Consider the following 17,742-nt stretch of genomic DNA (forward strand, 5'->3'; position numbering starts at 1 on the left):
CCTGCGGTTAAAGCAGGGAGAATGGCAATCGTCAAAGCAAATTAGATTATTATTTATTTATTTTATTTATTTATTATTATTATTATAATTAGGCATTATAGGATCCCAACAGTTACTATGCACATACACTACACATGGAAGGATTGACTAAAGAATTATGTAAATGACTTCATCATTTATAGTAAGTCAGGGGCGAACAGTGTCCCTACAGTGGTGAGTAATGTCCCTATACTAATACGGTGATGAGGAGTGTCCTGAAAGTAACACTGTGGTGAGCAATGTCCCTGTAGTAATACAGTGGTGAGTAGTGTCCCTGTCGTAACACGCTTGGTGGCACAGTTCACAAATACAACTGGAATGAAAGGTAAGCTGCCTTTGCTGGGATATCGTTTAATTCTGAATACATACGAATAAATGCAACTGAAGAAATGAAATAAAACAGTTGGTCACAAATCTTTTTTTCATATATTCAATTTTGAAGTTAGGCAACTTAAAATACATAGCGCGGATAAACAGTAAAGCGAATATAAAATTTAATAATTCCACCCCCGTTTACTGCAATTAAAATGGTTCGGCCAACCGTGACTCAATGTTTATGTTTTTGAATCATGTGTGGGATATGTCAATAAAGAGACGCGATTGCTGAAGCTTATGAGACTTGAGAACTACATTTCCCAAATAAACCCTTGTCGAAAAGCCATGTGGTGCTCACCTGAAACTCGTAAATAATCACACAGCGACAGTGCGACAGAAAGGTAAATGCATGTTTTAGCGGTTGTGCACCATATGTCACATTAAGGTAATGGCTGTTCGCTAACTTCGGCTTTATTTCGAAAATAGCACTTAGTGTTGTTATCTGACGATGCAGTTTAAATCCCGTTTACGAGACACCGTTTGCATAAATACACGAAAAAGCTTTCTTGTGAACTAGCCGGCTAACGTTAGCGAGATTATTGTAAGCAAGGATGTAACATGACATTTGCGGTAGAATAATTTCCCGAGTTAGGTCCTGTCTTCTCTACACTTTTCTCCAGACTTCTTCTTAAAACCTTAAATCATACATAACTGGAACAGAGTCTAGTGCAATTGGGTTTATTGTATATGACTCAAGAGTAACACACAAGAACTCGGTCTGGTCTGCATACATGCTTACATACAAACCGTTTCTTATGTATTCACAAGACAGACAAGGCAGACTGAGATCAAAAACAAATCCGTCTTTTATCCTATTTCTGTACCATCTTTATTTCTTCATAAAAAATGAACAGTTCACTATCACTGTTCACCCCCCCCCCCCCCCCCCCCCAGCCTCTGTTGGCAGTCGTGTATTACATAATATACACTCAGTGAGCACTTTCATAGGTATTTATTAGCCTGTCAACTTAGTTATGATGTGTTGTGTGATTCAAAGATGCTCTTCTGCATACCACTGTTGTAATGTGTGGTTATTTGCATTACTGTCACCTTCCTGTCAGCTTTGACAAGTCTGGCCATTCTCCTCTGATGTCTCATTAACAAGGCTTTTCTGTCTGTAGAACAGTTGCTCACTGTGTTTTTTCGTTTGTTTTGTTTTTTTGCACCATTGTTTGCAAACTCTAGAGACTAGTGTGTGTGGAAATCCCAGGAGATCAGCAGTTTCTGAGATACTCAAACCACCAAACAATCATTCCACGGTCAAAGATCGGTCACTTAGGTCACATTTTTCCCCCATTCTGATGGTTGATCTGAACATTAACTGAAGCTCCTGACCCGTATCTACATGATTGTATGCATTGCACTGCTGCCACACAATTGACTGATTAGATAATCGAAGAAGTAGGTGCAATAAAGTAAAAGTGTTCCTATTAAAGTGCTCGGTGAGTGTATGTTTTACCTATAGCATACATTTGCTTGACAACTATAATTCGGTTATTATAGAATGGACTTGTTTTGACTGCAGTAGTTTAATAAGTGACTGTTATTATCGTGATAAGACGAACCTCACCTTTCTTACCCAACTCCCACATCTGGCTTTCTTTAAACAGAAATGTACTACTCTTTATTATATATATGTTTCTTTTTTTGTGTGTGTTAGTACAAAAGAACACATTTGAGATTTCCAAATACTAATTTTCCAAAAGATTTAATTTTACAGAGACATTTTTGTATTTAATTTTAAAAAGTAACATAGTACTGTAAGCAATTGACTACTTTTTACATAAAAACTTGATCAAGGCTGTCTGAGATCAGAAGCAAGTAGCCAACCAAAGTCTGCAGAAGAACTGTGGCAAGTTCTCCAACATGCTTGGAACAACCTCCCTGCAGATGGTCTATAGAACTGCAGGACAGCATTGGCTCAGAAAAGTGATGCAGTTTTAACGCCGAAGGGTGGTCACAAAAAATATAGATTTGATTCAGTTTTTAACTATTCTGCCAAATGACTGAAATGTAATGTAAAATGTATAGTATGTTAATTTAGAACCTTTCATTGAATTATTTTTGAAAGAATCTTATCTGTACAGAATGTTATACAGGTGCCTAATGTACAACCCCACGCTAACCCAACCACAGAATTTAGCGAGGGCCGAAGGTATCAGCATGCTTGTCCTTCTGGTGTTGCTGAAAGAATAGTAGTTTGGTTAAATATTAATGGCCCCTATGCGGAGAGTCTAGATCAGCCAATAAATAAACCGCGATACGAAGACAGTAGTACCACTCTGCCTTCCGCTCTTTACTGGTCCGGGCTGACCAAGAATCTCCACAATAGGGCCAATACATTCACCTTCGTTATATCTGACTCCATTTAGAATAATAATTTTGATTAGTTTTCTACCTTTGGTAGATGTCTTATTTATAATTTTGACTTGATCGCTATAGGAATCCTGTTCTGAGATTTACTCTTCTGAACAGTCCTCTGCTGGTTTCACCGCATGTCACATCGGCCGCTATGTGCACGTCTCACGAGCTGGCAAGACATCTGCAGTCATTTCAGAGGTCGCAGGAATAGCTACTTTTGGGTATATCTGTTTACAGCCTAGGGACCCAAGAAGGCCAACATTAGCTACGGCTGTTCTCGACATGATTTAACTACCACGTGGAGGCGAGTGATTTACCATCAGAGGTCTACGGGTGCTATACGCCGTGATGCATTCAGCGTAAATTTACCTCAACCTCGAGTCGAGGTCGAGTGGGTAACCAAGCATTCCCTGTGTAACATTGAGTGTCAGTAAGTGAAACCACACAGATCAAGTCTTAACAATTTATTTTACCAGGCAGGTTACATACGTGATTACACTCTAGTTCCAAATAAAATATACATAAAAGTATTACAAAGGAAACCAAATTACGGAGTCTTAAAAGTCATACCTGGTAATAAAAGCTACATACGGGAGTCTGGCTACAGACACCCTGTACGTAGAAGTGACGTGCACGGTGTGCACGGGAGTCTGATTGCATCCTCCCCGATTGCTTGGTTTGGTTTCCTTAAATCCCAAATCAGGTCTTTGATGTTGACCACTCAAATAGGTCTGCAATGAACCATCTGGCATTTATAACCCTTTGGAATTTGGAGCCAGGCTTCCCCAGGAAACGAGATTTGATCAGGGGGGTTGAGGCACATGGCTTTCACTGGGGCAGAGCTCCATACAGTTTCTCCTTGGTTCCTGGTTGGTTATGATGTTGCAGAAATGAAACCATTGCACCGGTCGCACTGAAACAATCAGAATAATACCAAACATGAATATTATCTAAACTGACTTTGTCATGAAACATCCAATGCTTTACGCATACATTCAGGGAAACTGAGGAATGGGGGAGATGTGAGAGGGAGGGAGTCAGGAAGGGGGGTCCAAGAGAATAGTCTGGAGCCCAGCAGGCGGTGCTTGCTGAAACCTTCCCGTGCCGTAAAGGATGTCGTACCCTGATCGAAATGTACGAGGAGGGGGATTTACAGGGGGTTCAGGAAGACAGCTGCTTTCCCCCACAGGCTCCCGCCCGTATGGGTGCAGAGAAGATAGGGGCTAACGGTGTATGCTCCTGGGGTTAAATTACTTTACATATTGCCACCGTACCAGAGGAAGCCAGCAAGCTGACCAGCACACTGCCAGAGTGACAATGCCAGATTTTAATCATTTCCGCCTCACACTAAGACTTTTGCACAGTACTGTATAAACTGTGTGTAGGAAAAATTCACAGAACAAGATGTTCTTCCCCCGTTTTATGACAATCGATCGCAAGTCAAAATCAGACTAAAACATCAAACTGTTAGAGTTGAGCAAGCTGGTTCCTCCAAAACTCTCAAAGCTTCATGCCAAAAAATATACCAATATGTATGCAGCCTATAATCAATGTATATCACATGTATGCTGCCTATTTATTCATATAATCAAGATGTAATCCAATGAACCTATATCATTAAAGCTTATGGAAACGCAAGAAACCACAGTGTCAACTGTAGAAAATGTAATCCAATGAACCTATGTCATTCATTACAGATGAGCTTATAAATCAAATGTTAAAGTACGATTAAGTATGCCTATATATTTATAACTGATTAACTGCTAATTTGTGCTGGAAGTATAGTGACCCATATGTAACCTGAATTGAATAAAATAATGTGTATGCTTCAGAAAAGTTGGAAAATACCGAATAACACCATGTTTTGCATGATTCACTTTTTATGATTCCTCTGTGTTAGAAAACTGCTTGCAGGGCAGGATGCTTGGACAAATTAGAGATTGGACTTAGAATTCTGTCGTTTCCTAGACATGACGTGTTCCTGGTACATTGAGGCATTGTGCAAACCTGCTGTGATAAGTTCCTGCTCGGGAAGGGGAGACGTCTGTGAGTCTTCCCCTTTCACACTGCTGCATCTGTCCCGAACACACGATACGCTGAGTTTCGAGTTTCGAAATACAATTAGAAGCGAGGTATTGCTGACTGAGAAAGAGAGATATTGAAATGGGGAATAACATGTGTACAAGAAAGATAAGATATGATATTAAGTCCTGGCTTTTTTTTGTTCACTGTCACCTTTGACCAGTCTGGCCATTTTCCTCTGGCATCTGTCAATCACAGACAGGCGTTTCGGTCTGCAGAACTGCTGCTCACTGGATTTTTTGTTTTTGTTTTTTTTTGCACCATTCTTTGTAAACTAGCGTGCGTGAAAATCCCAGGAGAGCAGCAGTTTCTGAGATACTCAAATCACCCTGTCTGTGTCCACATGACTTGGTCATTGCAAAACTAATAATGCTTAACAACTTGACACCCTCTGCTGAAGTAGGAATAAAGGATATTTTCCATGACAACTTCCACACATTTGTACTGGTAAGACGTGAGCTGATGCTTGTATAGCTTCTTGGATCTTGTTGCGTTGTAACTGCCCTAGTCTGGGCCAGAAGGGCTCCACATTAAATGAAAACTTCTTCAAAATAAAACTCAAAGAGAACCGAGTCTGATGCAAGTGGGTTTATTGTATACGACTCGTAAGTGACATAAAATAACCTGAGCTGGTCTGCACTGAACAATTACGTATGAACAGTTTCTCATCCATTCCTAAGACGGACAAGGCAGACTGAGATCTTCCCAAAACAAATCCGTCTTTTATCCTATTTCTGTAGCATCTTTATTTCTTGATTCCATAACAAATGAACAGTTCACTACTTGTTTTTTTTTTTTTCCATGCACAACACATGATTGTTTTCTGACAATGCTCAGCGCTTGGCACATTGCCTACAACACTGTCTGGGACGCAGTCTGGGACGCCAATATGGCCACGGCTTGGCCTTGTTCAGGCCACAGTTAGTTCAGTGACTGCTGCTTCAATGGATATTTTTGGGCTGTGTCGAAGTGTCCCTGAGCAAGACACCTGACCCCCCAAATGCTCCTGACGAGCTGGCTTGTTGTTGAGTTTGCTGGCAAAAGGTAGTATCTGGGGGGCCGCAGTGGCACTAAGACGCAGCGGACCTGCTCACTGCAGTTGCACACCGGGGACCGGGGTTCGATTCCCGGTCCTGCCAAAAAGCCAAGCTTGGCCGGCTCACGTGGAGCAGCATAATTGGCTCGCTGCTCCAGAGGGAGGGACTTGGCAGGGTTAGTAGATCGCCGCACAAACAAGCACCTCGGGCGCCTCGGAATCACGGAAGACGAGCATGAGACGAGACGGCTTGAAGAAGGCGTGTCGCTCTCCCTCGGGACACTACCAAATTGGGAGAAAAAGGGAAAACATTTGAAAATAAAACTTTAGTAGTATCTGCAATATGTGGTGTTAGGTCATCATAATGTTCCAGACTTTCAAAAATCTAAACAACTCAGAGAATTACATATAATGTGTAATATATTATATACATATACATGTATGCACCCCCCTGAAAGGTGGTGGAGTCTCCTACAGTCAGGACAGGAGTGGGTTCAGTCACAGTGGGCTCCAGAATTATTGGCACCCCTGACGGGCAATGCCCAAAAAAATAAATGGAATTAAAACTGCCCAAAAACACCACTGACCCACCAGCATATTTCACTGTGGGTATGAGGTGTTTCTCCTTTTATGCATCTATGTTTTGATGCCAATGAACCACCATGAAATTGTATGGTGACAATTAATACACGGCACTCTTCAAGTCATTCCATAGATGTTCAATAGGGTTTAGGTCTGGGCTCTAATTGGGCCACTCAAGGACTTCAGCTTTTTTGTTTTTGAGTCACTCCTACTTGCTTTGGCTGTGTGCATTGGGTTGTTATGCTACAACGTGGACTTTTCTTCTTTGTTTAAGTTTTCTTGCAGAGCGCAGCTGGTTTTTATCAATGTTTTTTTGTGTTTCTCCATTCATTCGTCTGGTCTTCAACCTTCAACACTCACACGTCACCCCCCTGCTTACTTCCCTCCACTGGCTGCCTGTCATGGCTCGCATCAAATTCAAAACATTGGTGCTAGCCTTCCAAGCAGTTCAGAGGCCGGCCCCAGCTTACCTCCAAAAAATCATCAGACCCTACACCCCTGCCAGACCTCTTCGTTCAGCCTCCACAGGCCGCTTGGCGCCTCCCCCTCTCCGAACCTCCACCTCCTGCTCACAACTACTGTCTGTTCTGGCTCCACGGTGGTGGCCCCGTTGAGGTCAGAACTGTAGAATCTCTTCCCATCTTCAAGCGCAGACTGAAGACGCACCTCTTCAAGCAGCACCTCTCCCTGTCCCTCCCTACCTCCCTGTGAACCTTAATTGTTGTATTTCTGTGATTTACTTTCTGTGTATCAGCATGTTTTAGTTTGGCTAGGTAAGCAGTGTTTGGCTAGGTAAGGGGTTTGTTCATACATTTGTGTGTTGCAGTATTACGATAAACCTTTGTTTTTTATTTTTTTATAAAATCAAATCAAATAGGCCCTGGTCCTTATCTTTGTTGTGCAGGTAGCAGTTGAAATTGTACTTCCCTCCAGGGTCTTTCAACGCACTTATCCCTGGTTATGGGTATGCACTTTGCACTTTGTTTTACGTCGCTCTGGATAAGACCGTCTGCCAAATGCCATTAATGTAATGTAATGTAATGTTAATACAGTGCTACAGTACCTGTTGTAATAGTGGTGGACAGTGTCCCGATAGTAACACAGTGGTGAGTATTGTCCTTGTAGTAAAACAGTGGTGAGGAGTGTCCCAATAGTAACACAATGGTCAACAATGTCCCTGTAATAACGCAGAGGTGAGTATTGTCCTTGTAGTAACACAGTGATGAGGAGTGTCCCTATAGTAACAGTGGTCAACAATGTCCTTGTAGTAACAGAGGTGAGGAGTGTCCTTGTAGTAACACAGTGGTGAGGAGTGTCCTTTGGGAAGCAGAAGTGTCCCTGTAATAACTCAAGGATTGTGTCGCTCTGCTGTAATGACACTGATTGTCCAGGAGAGGGAGGCATATGCCTCACTGAATTTTTATTTATTTTATTTCATTGAGATTTGGATTTTATTTCATTTATTACCTTGAAAGTTGTATTGTGCTGTCATTGCTCAATAAAATTCATATTCAATAAAAACAGTTTTAGTCTTTATTAAACGACAGAGTGTAATTATTATCCGACTGCTGTTAACTGCAGTAGTCACATATTATTTCCAGCAGAGGGAGGCAAATTTCATTTGAAGCGACTATAGTTAAATTATTGTCAAAACAAGCAAACAGGACACGTTTTACTCGTTTTTAGGATTTGCAAACAAACACGTCAAATGAAAAACACGACCAATAATCATGAAAAACACGAGTATCAAACACAATTAGTTTTTGAAAAGACAAAACGTGCATATGAAACAAACAACCGTTTATCAATGCAAGACGTGTGTACTGTACGTGTGGAAAGCAGGCCTACGAAACATGTTTTACAAGCACGAAGTACGTCTTTCACATTTGCGAATCTTCACTGTGAAAAAAATCACACAAAAGTCACATGATTCGCAAATGTGAAGAACATTTTCATACGCGCTTTCCTTCCACAACAGCAGGTGGGCGCCATCGGTCCATTTAAAAGACCCATGAGTATCCCTCTGATGCGTTCAACTCGGAAGTGACAAGGAGGAGAATTACTGCTCTGGTTCTGAAACACCGACATTTACAGCTACAGCCCTTTCATCATGCTATAACACCAGTACAATAGTCATTCCCATATTGATATATTATGTGAATAGACATGTAAAATATTAATTCCCATATTGTTATAATCTGAACACCTGTAACACATTCCCATATCTTACGAGACAGTGGAGTCCATCCATCCATAATCTTAAAAGATACATTTTCAACTAAATATTATAGGAATATGAACTGCAACACTGCGTATCTTGTCAGTTCATTGACTTTGTTCATTGTGTCCTACGTGTGTTTTGAGCATCTATCCTCTCTGTCTTCAAATAAATGTTCCTTCATACACTCACACAACATTGTGTAAAATGAGATGTAGTTTGTTGGGATAGTCCTTCAGGACTAATTTCCTGAGTGTTATAAGGGCAGGGGCGTGGCCTTCCTCCATCCACCAATCACAGCATTTTCCCCCTCCCCTCATGGTTACTTCTCAAATTCCGTGCAGCGATACTTTAGGAATTTTTTCCATTCTTGATCACCACTGTCCCCCTTCACGGAAATGATAATGCCAAATGATGAAGTGGAATGAAGCTCTGTCACATAACAGCATAATTCCAAGTGTTAAATCAACTCTGAGGGTGTTAATATGGTGCCAGAATGGAGCAATTGTACATTAGAGTTAAACGTACTGTGTTAGTGTTGATATCATGGCCTCTTCCATCCACTCTCTTCTGTACGGAATTTTGCCCGGGAATGCTGCTGCTCGCTCCGGAGAAAAGAGACGGGATCAGAAGCTCCACCGCGGAGAGACAGGGTGGGGAGAAATCATTTTTACACACTTTCCAGGAAACCTGGAGAAAAAGTGCACCACGGCCAATTGTTCCGTTGAAGTGCAAATTAACTCGAGCCGTCCACATCAACTCGCAATCGCGCTTTACTGCAGGTTTCCCAAACCGCACATAAAGACTTTTCTAACAAAGGTTAGAACTTTAGCTTCTAAAGTTCTCACTTGCATTGGATTTTCTTGTTTAAGATTTGACATTAAGGTAGAATTTTACTGCTTTTCTACAATTCTGTTATAGATGCAAATATTATGGGCAAAGTGTTAGAAAAGGGAAACCGAATTATTTTGGCAGAAAACATCTTTGTTATTGAGCAGGGAAAGCTTATGTTAATAACGCTCTTTTGCATATACATTATGCATATCCTTTTTTCCTTTCAAATGTGTGTTTGGGGTTGTGTAATGAATCTGTTCTGCAGGAAGTGTTGCCTGATTTCAGCTCTGATCCTTTTCCTGTCTGCAGGGAGCTCCGCCCCTCCTCTCTCAGCTTAATCTACTGGTTTGTCAGAGTCGATGTTGAGCTCATCTCTTTGGCCACAACAGCTCTCTCAGCCCCTCAATCCGCCTGGCCTCTCTCCTGCTCCCCGCCTGCCTGCGTGCGTGTGCGTGTGTATGAGTATGAGTATGAGTGTGTGTGTGTATGTGTGTGCGTGTATGAGTGTGTGTGTGTGTGTATGTGCGTGTAGGTGTGTGTGTATGAGTATGTGTGTATGTGTGTGTGTGTGCATGTATGAGTGTGTATGTGTGTGTGTGTGTGCGTGTATGAGTGTGTGTGTGTGTATGCGTGCGTGTATGAGTGTGTGTGTGTGTGTGAGTGTGTATATGAGTATGTGTGTGTGTGTATGTGTGCGCATGAGTATGTGCGTGTGTGTATGAGTGTGTGTGCGCATGAGTATATGTGTGTGTGTGTGTGTGTGTGTATGAGTGTGTGTGTGCGCTTATGGGCTGAGTGATGCAGGGGGAGGCTGTGGGTGTGTGCGTGTATGAGTGTGTGTGCGTGTATGAGAGTGTGTGTATGCGCATGCGTGCGTGTATGAGTGTGTGTGTGTGCGTGCGTGTGTGAGTGTGTGTGTGTGCTTATGGGCTGAGTGATGCAGGGGGAGGCTGTGGGTGTTACGGCTGGGAGCCTCTTCTGAACCCATAAAAACAACCCAGATCCCAGCTACTGTTATTTTTCTTCAGCGTAAAAACGTCCTCTGAACACAATAAAGGGCTTGTGGAGTTCCTGTTGAGAGGCAGTCTGACTCATCAGTCAGCTCACATTACCTCTGGCCATCACAACAACAAAATGTGAGAAATTCACATGATAAACACATAAGCAGGGACCTTAACCAGTGAACCACACATCAGATACTGCCCACAACTCCACAGCTTGGCCTTAACTCTGACATGCAAAGCATTGTGGGTGAAGTTTTGTATTGGCTGGAGCAGTGTTTGTGAAGGGAGAGACACTGCACTTGTCATTTAACGAGACCAAACAACCCTACCGTTTCCAACTGTTTTTGGTTACAAAATTAAAAACAGGTCAGAAAATCGTATGAATGCTGAAACGGGGGCGGCCTGTAGCGTAGTGGTTAAGGTAAATGACTGGGACACGCAAGGTCGGTGGTTCTAATCCCGGTCTAAGATCCGCACAGCCGTTGGGCCCTTGAGCAAGGCCCTTAACCCTGCATTGCTCCAGGGGAGGATTGTCTCCTGCTTAGTCTAATCAACTGTACGTCGCTCTGGCTAAGAGCGTCTGCCAAATGCCAATAATGTAATGTAATGTAATGAAACGTGGAATATAATCCACAAAGCACAAAAACCTGGAGTATAATAAAACAGAATGGCAATGTGGAGCAGTTTCCATTTTGAACAGGAGAGGGCAGCATTTACCAATAAATTTAAACCCTCGACAGCATAGACCAGCGATATGTGTTGTTCTACACTTTCCCCACTAGATGGAGTCCGAGTATAACGTCCAACGACTCGTTCCCATCGACCGCGTGCCTATTGTATTTCCTATTTTATGCCACTAGAGGGTGCGCTCGACCACACAGGTTCAGCCTACAGTTGGATCTGCAAGTGCACACCACAAACCTGGAGCAAGCAATGTCCTAAGCACACCTCGTCCATCGACATCGACCCTTGGGTGATCTGTTAAATTGATAAAATTGTGGCTCCCTTGAAAAAAAAAAAAAAAAACTCCCACAAATTTCCGATCTGTTTAGCTAAATTATTTCTGTTATTTCCCAGACCGTACAGTATGCTAATAAGTGGTATTATTTTTCGTGAATATTAAGACGAACACAGAGAGAAGTTGCAATACAGCACACGTATTTACCAATATGATCGTAACAAATACACTTACTTGGTCTGTTTAGCTACGTTATTTTTTCAGCTATTCTGCTACTCTACCACACATCACGTACGTATTATTTTGAGATGCAATGGTAAGAGTGTTGGAATTTAAAAACATGCAGTTCGTCCTCTGCAGGGTCCTCAGCTGGATCCTTTCGCAGTTCGAAATGGCACCGCTCTTCGTCAGTGTTCCCTTCAGTGTCGGTACCAGATGAGTTGTTCGCGTCTTCTTCATCTCCGCTCTCCCACAAGGCATGCAAAACCTGAAATCCAGTCATTCGTGCCATTTTCCGTAATGACATGTGTTCCGTGATGAAAAATGTTTACCTCAAATGAAGTGAATAGCCTATGCTTCTGTATGTAATTTTAGTTATTAAACGGCCTACTGACATCAGAGTTCATTCCCGTAATCACCTTTTATTTTCCGATGCTGCACCTCGGGGGCTCAGCTTTTTGTTTCCTGTTCGTGTGTTGCTCTGAGGTGCCATTTTGTTTTTTCTTTTGTATGTTTGTCGCTACGTTTTGTAATTAAAGGCTCGACGGTTTTTGTGTTTTTCTTTGTTGTATCTGCACGTCAGAACCATGGGTTTTTGTTTTTTTTATATTTATGTTTTGTACTCCGTAACCACAGAAAGCATCCCTTTAAAGATAGGAAAAATACACATAATGTTAGGTCAGTGGTGTCCAATCTTATCCATAAAGGGCCGGCGTGGGTGCAGTTTTTTTGTTTTAACCCAGCAGTAACACACCTGATTATACTAATGAACTAATCGTGGTCTTTAATCAAGACCTTGATGAGTAGAATCAGCTGTCTTAATTGTCCTGTGCTAAAACAACAACCTGCCCACACACCGGCCCTTTCTGGATAAGATTGGACACCCCTGTGTTTGGTCTTACCTCGTGCTTCGACGCCAACTTGTGGAGAAGGTGCTAGAACACAGTTCACGATCCACATTTTGTATTGATGCAGTAATTTTATAATTGCGTTGCCGTTGCTCTGCTGGTGTCTAGCAAATATACAGGACATTTTATGTGATCTTGGGATGCCAGTTCGTAAACTACTTCTGCCGTTTGCTGAAATTACTTTAGCATTGAGCAAATAGGAAAGGTCGTTCGAAGAAAAAAAATGTCAACACAAATGAGTTATTCGCGTAAATACACTTGCTAAGATATGTTTGCCTACCCAGTTCGCTGAGAAGGTCCAGCTGGGTTGTATTTGGGATTTTTAGGACGAAACGTTGTTTTAATGATTTTAATTTGAAAGAGGAAAGTGCTGTCTGCTTGAAAACGAATAGCTTTGAGCGTAGTTTCATCTTGGAAGTTGTCCAAATTCGATTTCCGGTTTAGAAAATAGTTATGCAAATAATGCAGCCAGTTGACAAACATTTTGACCCACCTTGAACAGAAAACGACATAATAACCGCGCTTACTAAACACGAATAACAGCACAAACAAACCCGAGACTGATTTTCTCATTTAAAAACAAACGGATACGGTGAAAATTCTCTTGAATTGCTGCATTTTGTATTCATTTTATATTTTCTTCTGCAATGAGAGAGGCAGTGCAGTCATTTATGTGTACATAGGCAAGGCATTTATATAGCCTACTCTCTGTAGACAGATTGGAGGTCAGTAGATAAAATATGAGTAGACAGATTTGCTTTGGTTCTCTATAGTATTTTTCCATATAGTTTATTATATTACAATATTCCAAGTCCAGGAAAACAATATGCTGTCAAAATTAGTACATTTGATTTGTTGATTGTAGTGTGCAGTTTGAAAAACATTGCAAAAACACTTTGTGCCCACATGTTTAACTATGTATTCATTTACAGATTCTGTTTTTAAAAAAAACGGTTTCTTTTATATGATACAGTTCTGAAAGAATTCACTTGAATATTCTGAATATGAAACTGAATATTCATAACATTGTAACAAAAGGCAGGGGAGACTTTTCAAATTGCAGTCCATTTCCAAGGGGGTGCTTTAAACAAGAGAAACAAGGAAATGTGTTCATTTTGAACACACACTCAACAAACCCCCTCCTTATTTTCTCAAGTCTACATTTCTTGAGGTTTTACCAAACAATTGTTTTGGCTGCAGAAAGTATTTCAGCCATTTTCAGGAACTGCATTAGCTAATACAGAATGCTAAAATAACCATGGAGGCCTACTGTACTTACAAAGCAGAATCAAACCATAACACGTGTGTGTGTGTGTGTGTGTGTGTGTGTGTGTGTGTGTTTGTAGACCAAGCTCACCTGCATTTCACACACCCCAGGGCAAAGATCCCCCTCCACCTGTATTCTGTTGAGTCATATCTTTCTTAACAGTAGAACTAGCAACATTAAGCGGTCTCCATTCTTCACTCACAGTAGATATAATAATTATGAAAACTAGCTATAAATGAACACGTTGTCATAATGACACTAGACCTCATTACAGCCTCTCATTAGCTCCGAAAGACCCCAGAAGGATTATACATAATTCAGTGCAGGAGGTGAGACGGTGGAATTTTGCACATCTATCAAAAGCTTTTACCACCGCGCTGAATTAAAACAGCCTCTCCGGGTGGGAACAGTCTGCCCCCGACGGAGAGAGCCCCGAACGCGCCTTATCGCTGCCCGTGGGTGCGTGGCCTGCTCAACCCCGAAAGCGTCTGGTGTCGCCCTCCTCCCGCTGACAGGGAGGTCGTGCAGCCATGACAACACGACTCCTTCTCACCCTGCAGTGCCGACATTCCCACTCTAATCTCTCCCTGCTTTTTCCATCTGGAAAACACACAGTCAGGAGCAGCAACATTCCCCGTTACCCCGTCGACAGTCCGCTGTCGTCCCTGTGCGGCACCTCGCTCTGCTGGCAGTAAGGAAGGGAGTCACTAAAGCATTTTTCAGCGCTAGTCTGCTCTGGGTTGGGACACTGGAATCAATAGATTTATCTGGAGATTTATCTACCTTATAAACTCTCAGAAATAAAGAGACAGTGGAGGTACACTTTTGTTGTTCAAGGATCACATTTCCCAGATGTACACTGAAAGTACAGTGCAAGCTCTTTTTGGGTACAAATGAGGACATTCTCCAAGCAAAAAAAAAAAGAGATACAAACTATTTATATATCGCTGGATAGGGGTACAATTCTACCCTACTGTATAGGGTACCACCCCAGCGACAAGCACTTGTACCGTTTTAGGCCCTTTCCCGTACCTCTATGTCTGACACCACCACCCCTACTCTCCCTCTCCACACCGCTCTCCCTTCCTCTCCTCCTCCTCCTCCTCCTCCGCCCGCTCCTCCCTGTTCTTCCTCCTCTCCCGCAGCTCCTCCTCCTCCTCCTCCTCGTCGGGGCAGTCGGCCCAGCGGCCCACGCGGCGGACCCCGGGGCCCACGGCGGGCGCGTTGACGCAGGGGTTGTGGTCGTACACCACCAGCCTCAGGCCGCGCAGGTGCGTGAGCGGGGGGAACCGCCGGATGCGGTTGCGGTCCACGTCGACCACGCCCAGCTGGTGCATCTCCAGCAGCACCGGCGGGAAGTCCGCCAGCTGGTTCCCGGCGAGCCACAGGCTGTGCAGCTCCCCCAGCCCGGCCAGCTCGGGGGGCAGGGCGCGCAGCTGGTTGTAGCCCGCGTGCAGGGTGCGCAGGGCGGGCAGGCGGCACAGCACCGGGGGGAAGTCGGAGAAGCAGTTGGTCTCCAGCCACAGCGTGCGGAGCTCGGTGAGCAGGGCCAGCTCCGGGGGCAGCCGGTGCAGCCGGTTGTTGCTGAGGTACAGGGTGTTGAGCTGGGGCAGGCCGCAGACGCACACGGGCAGCTCCTCCAGGCTGTTGAAGTCCAGGGCCAGGAGCTGCAGGCTGGCCAGGCCGCCCAGCTCGGGGGGCAGGCTGCCCAGACGGTTGTTGCTGAGGTAGAGCTTGACCAGCTGGCCGAAGGCGCAGGCCGCCAGCGGGAGCCTGCGCAGGTGGAGGCCGCTCAGGTCCAGCGTGCGGTCCAGAGGCATCTCGCTCAGGTCCCCCACCAGGAGGCGCTGGCAGCGCTCCGACGGGATGAAGGCCACCAGGCTACGCAGCACGTTCCCCATCCTCCCCCCTCCACCCTCTCTCCTGCCCTCACCTCCTTTTCTCCTCCCCCCTCCTCCCTCTCTCCTGCCCTCACCTCCCTCTCTCCTGCCTTCACCTCCCTCTCTCCTGCCCTCACCTCCCTCTCTCCTGCCTTCACCTCCCTCTCTCCTGCCCTCACCTCCCTCTCTCCTGCCTTCACCTCCCTGTCTCCTCCCCCCTCCTCCCGCGCTCCTCCTCGCACCCCCCTCTCTCTGCTCCTCTGTCCCACAGCCCAGTGGTCCAGCCAAAATCATGCAGCTGTGGATGAAGCCCCTGTCTATCAGGTCATCATCACACCAACTCACTCTCTCTGTCTCTCCCTCTCTCAGTCTCTCTCTCCCTCTCTCCCTCTCTCAGTCTCTCCCTCCCTCACTCTCTCAGTCTCTCACTCTCTCCCACTCTCTCTCTCTCTCTCACTCCCTCACACTTGCCCTCGCTCAGTCTCACTCACTCTCTCAGTCTCTCCCTCTCTCTCTCTCTCAGTCTCTCTCTGTCTCTCCCTCCCACTCTCTCTCTCTCACTCCCTCACACTTGCCCTCACTCAGTCTCTCGGTCTCTCTCTCAGTCTCTCAGTCTCTCTCTCTCTCTCAGTCTCTCCCACTCTCAGTCCTTCAGCCAGGGCTGGCTGATGCAGGAGAGGCTGCAGAAGTCACACACGAGTCCTCCTTCGAGAAGCAGCCGGCAGTTAAATCGGAGGGTCTTTCAGCGCCGAAGCCATGACTCTGGGTCTGAAGATCTCCAGCACACAGCTCTCCTGAGCGTCCAGGAGCGGTCGCTGGTCCCAGGCACGTCTCACGGCGACCCTTCCCCTCTGCCTGGCCTTCGAGCCTCAGTCCGTTATCCTCGACACCAACACCAGACCACTGTCTTCAGCTCCCAAGAGCCCAGGGACAAAAAAAGAGCGGAAAGAGAGAGAGAGGGGGGCGATGGCACCGTTCCCGTATCCTCACCCTCTGAAAAACTCCCTCTCTCTCTCCCAAAGCCGGAGCCTTTACTATAACTCATCCGCCACAAAGATGATGAACTGTCCCCCCGGCCCTGCCCTCCCAACCTCCTCCCCTCTCTCTCTCCCCCTCTCGCGCGGGCGGGGGGGGCGAGGAATGCTGCTGATAGCTGCACAAGTGTCTGCTGACGGAGGGCCAAGGGGTCCGGCCGCAATACTGCCATTTCGTGCGACCTTTTATCAGGGCCGATGGCCTGACCCCGGCCTGTGGAGGAACTCCCAGAATGCACGGCGGCCGCCAGGAGCTGTCAGTGTCCTAGGGGTGCCGCAAGCACCCGGGAGGGGACCAGGGGGCGGTGGGACCTGCACTCTACAAAAAGTGCCTAAAAACACATAGTTATATAATATACAATATAGAATTCATTTGTACCTGAAAATGTACTCATTTGTACCCAAAGGGAACATACTTTCTGTACTTTCAGGGTACATTTGGGAGATTCTCCTTGAAGAGCGGACATTGACCTCCACTGTGCCAGAGAGTGCCTGGGAATGATCAGTCCCACTCCGAAATGGCTTTCCCCTTCCCTCCCGCCTCAGAACGCCCTGACAGATACCTGCTCCACAAATGCACCCCACAGCAGGATGACTGGATAACAGCATCCAGAGTACAAACCCAGAACTTAACTTCAGTCCATGTTCCAGATTTGGGAGGGTTTTACTCTTGAAATGCCCCCCAACTCTCAATCTGGAGGGCCCTGCATAATCAGCGACACAAATGTAGCCAAATACACAAAATGTTCAAATATGTAATTCAAATTTAAGTTATTTAACACCAACAGTTTTTGGTAAATTATTTACTGTGCCTATATTTCATTTTACAGTCCCCTGAAAGGTGCGTTTCACACATTCACACACACACACACACACACACACACACACATTCGTAACTGAAGCCACTGCCTTTATGGTCGAACACGGCATTATACTGTGTGTGCA

The 17,742-nt window shown here is 44.8% G+C and overlaps 1 protein-coding gene across 1 annotated transcript; it reads right to left on the bottom strand.

The window, feature by feature from the left end:
* Positions 1–3,812: 3,812 nt before the first annotated feature.
* Positions 3,813–15,784, bottom strand: lrrc10 (leucine rich repeat containing 10). Its single transcript, XM_061229088.1, has 3 exons — positions 15,031–15,784; positions 12,704–12,805; positions 3,813–3,898 (listed from the first exon to the last, which is right to left on the bottom strand). The coding sequence occupies exons 1-3, from the start codon at positions 15,782–15,784 to the stop codon at positions 3,813–3,815; spliced, it is 942 nt and encodes a 313-aa protein (XP_061085072.1).
* Between the last annotated feature and the right edge of the window lie 1,958 nt (positions 15,785–17,742).

The sequence above is a fragment of the Conger conger genome, chromosome 19 (genome assembly GCF_963514075.1).
Source record: "Conger conger chromosome 19, fConCon1.1, whole genome shotgun sequence".
NCBI lineage: Eukaryota > Metazoa > Chordata > Actinopteri > Anguilliformes > Congridae > Conger > Conger conger.

Coding starts and splice junctions, on each gene's coding strand:
- lrrc10 (XM_061229088.1), bottom strand. CDS start 15,784: ATGGGGAACGTGCTGCGTAGCCTGGTGGCCTTCATCCCGTCGGAGCGC. Junction 12,806..15,030: donor CGAGGAGGAGGAGGAGGAGG/AGCTGCGGGAGA, acceptor CCTATTTGCTCA/ATGCTAAAGTAATTTCAGCA. Junction 3,899..12,703: donor TAGACACCAGCAGAGCAACG/GCAACGCAATTA, acceptor CATTTCGATCAG/GGTACGACATCCTTTACGGC.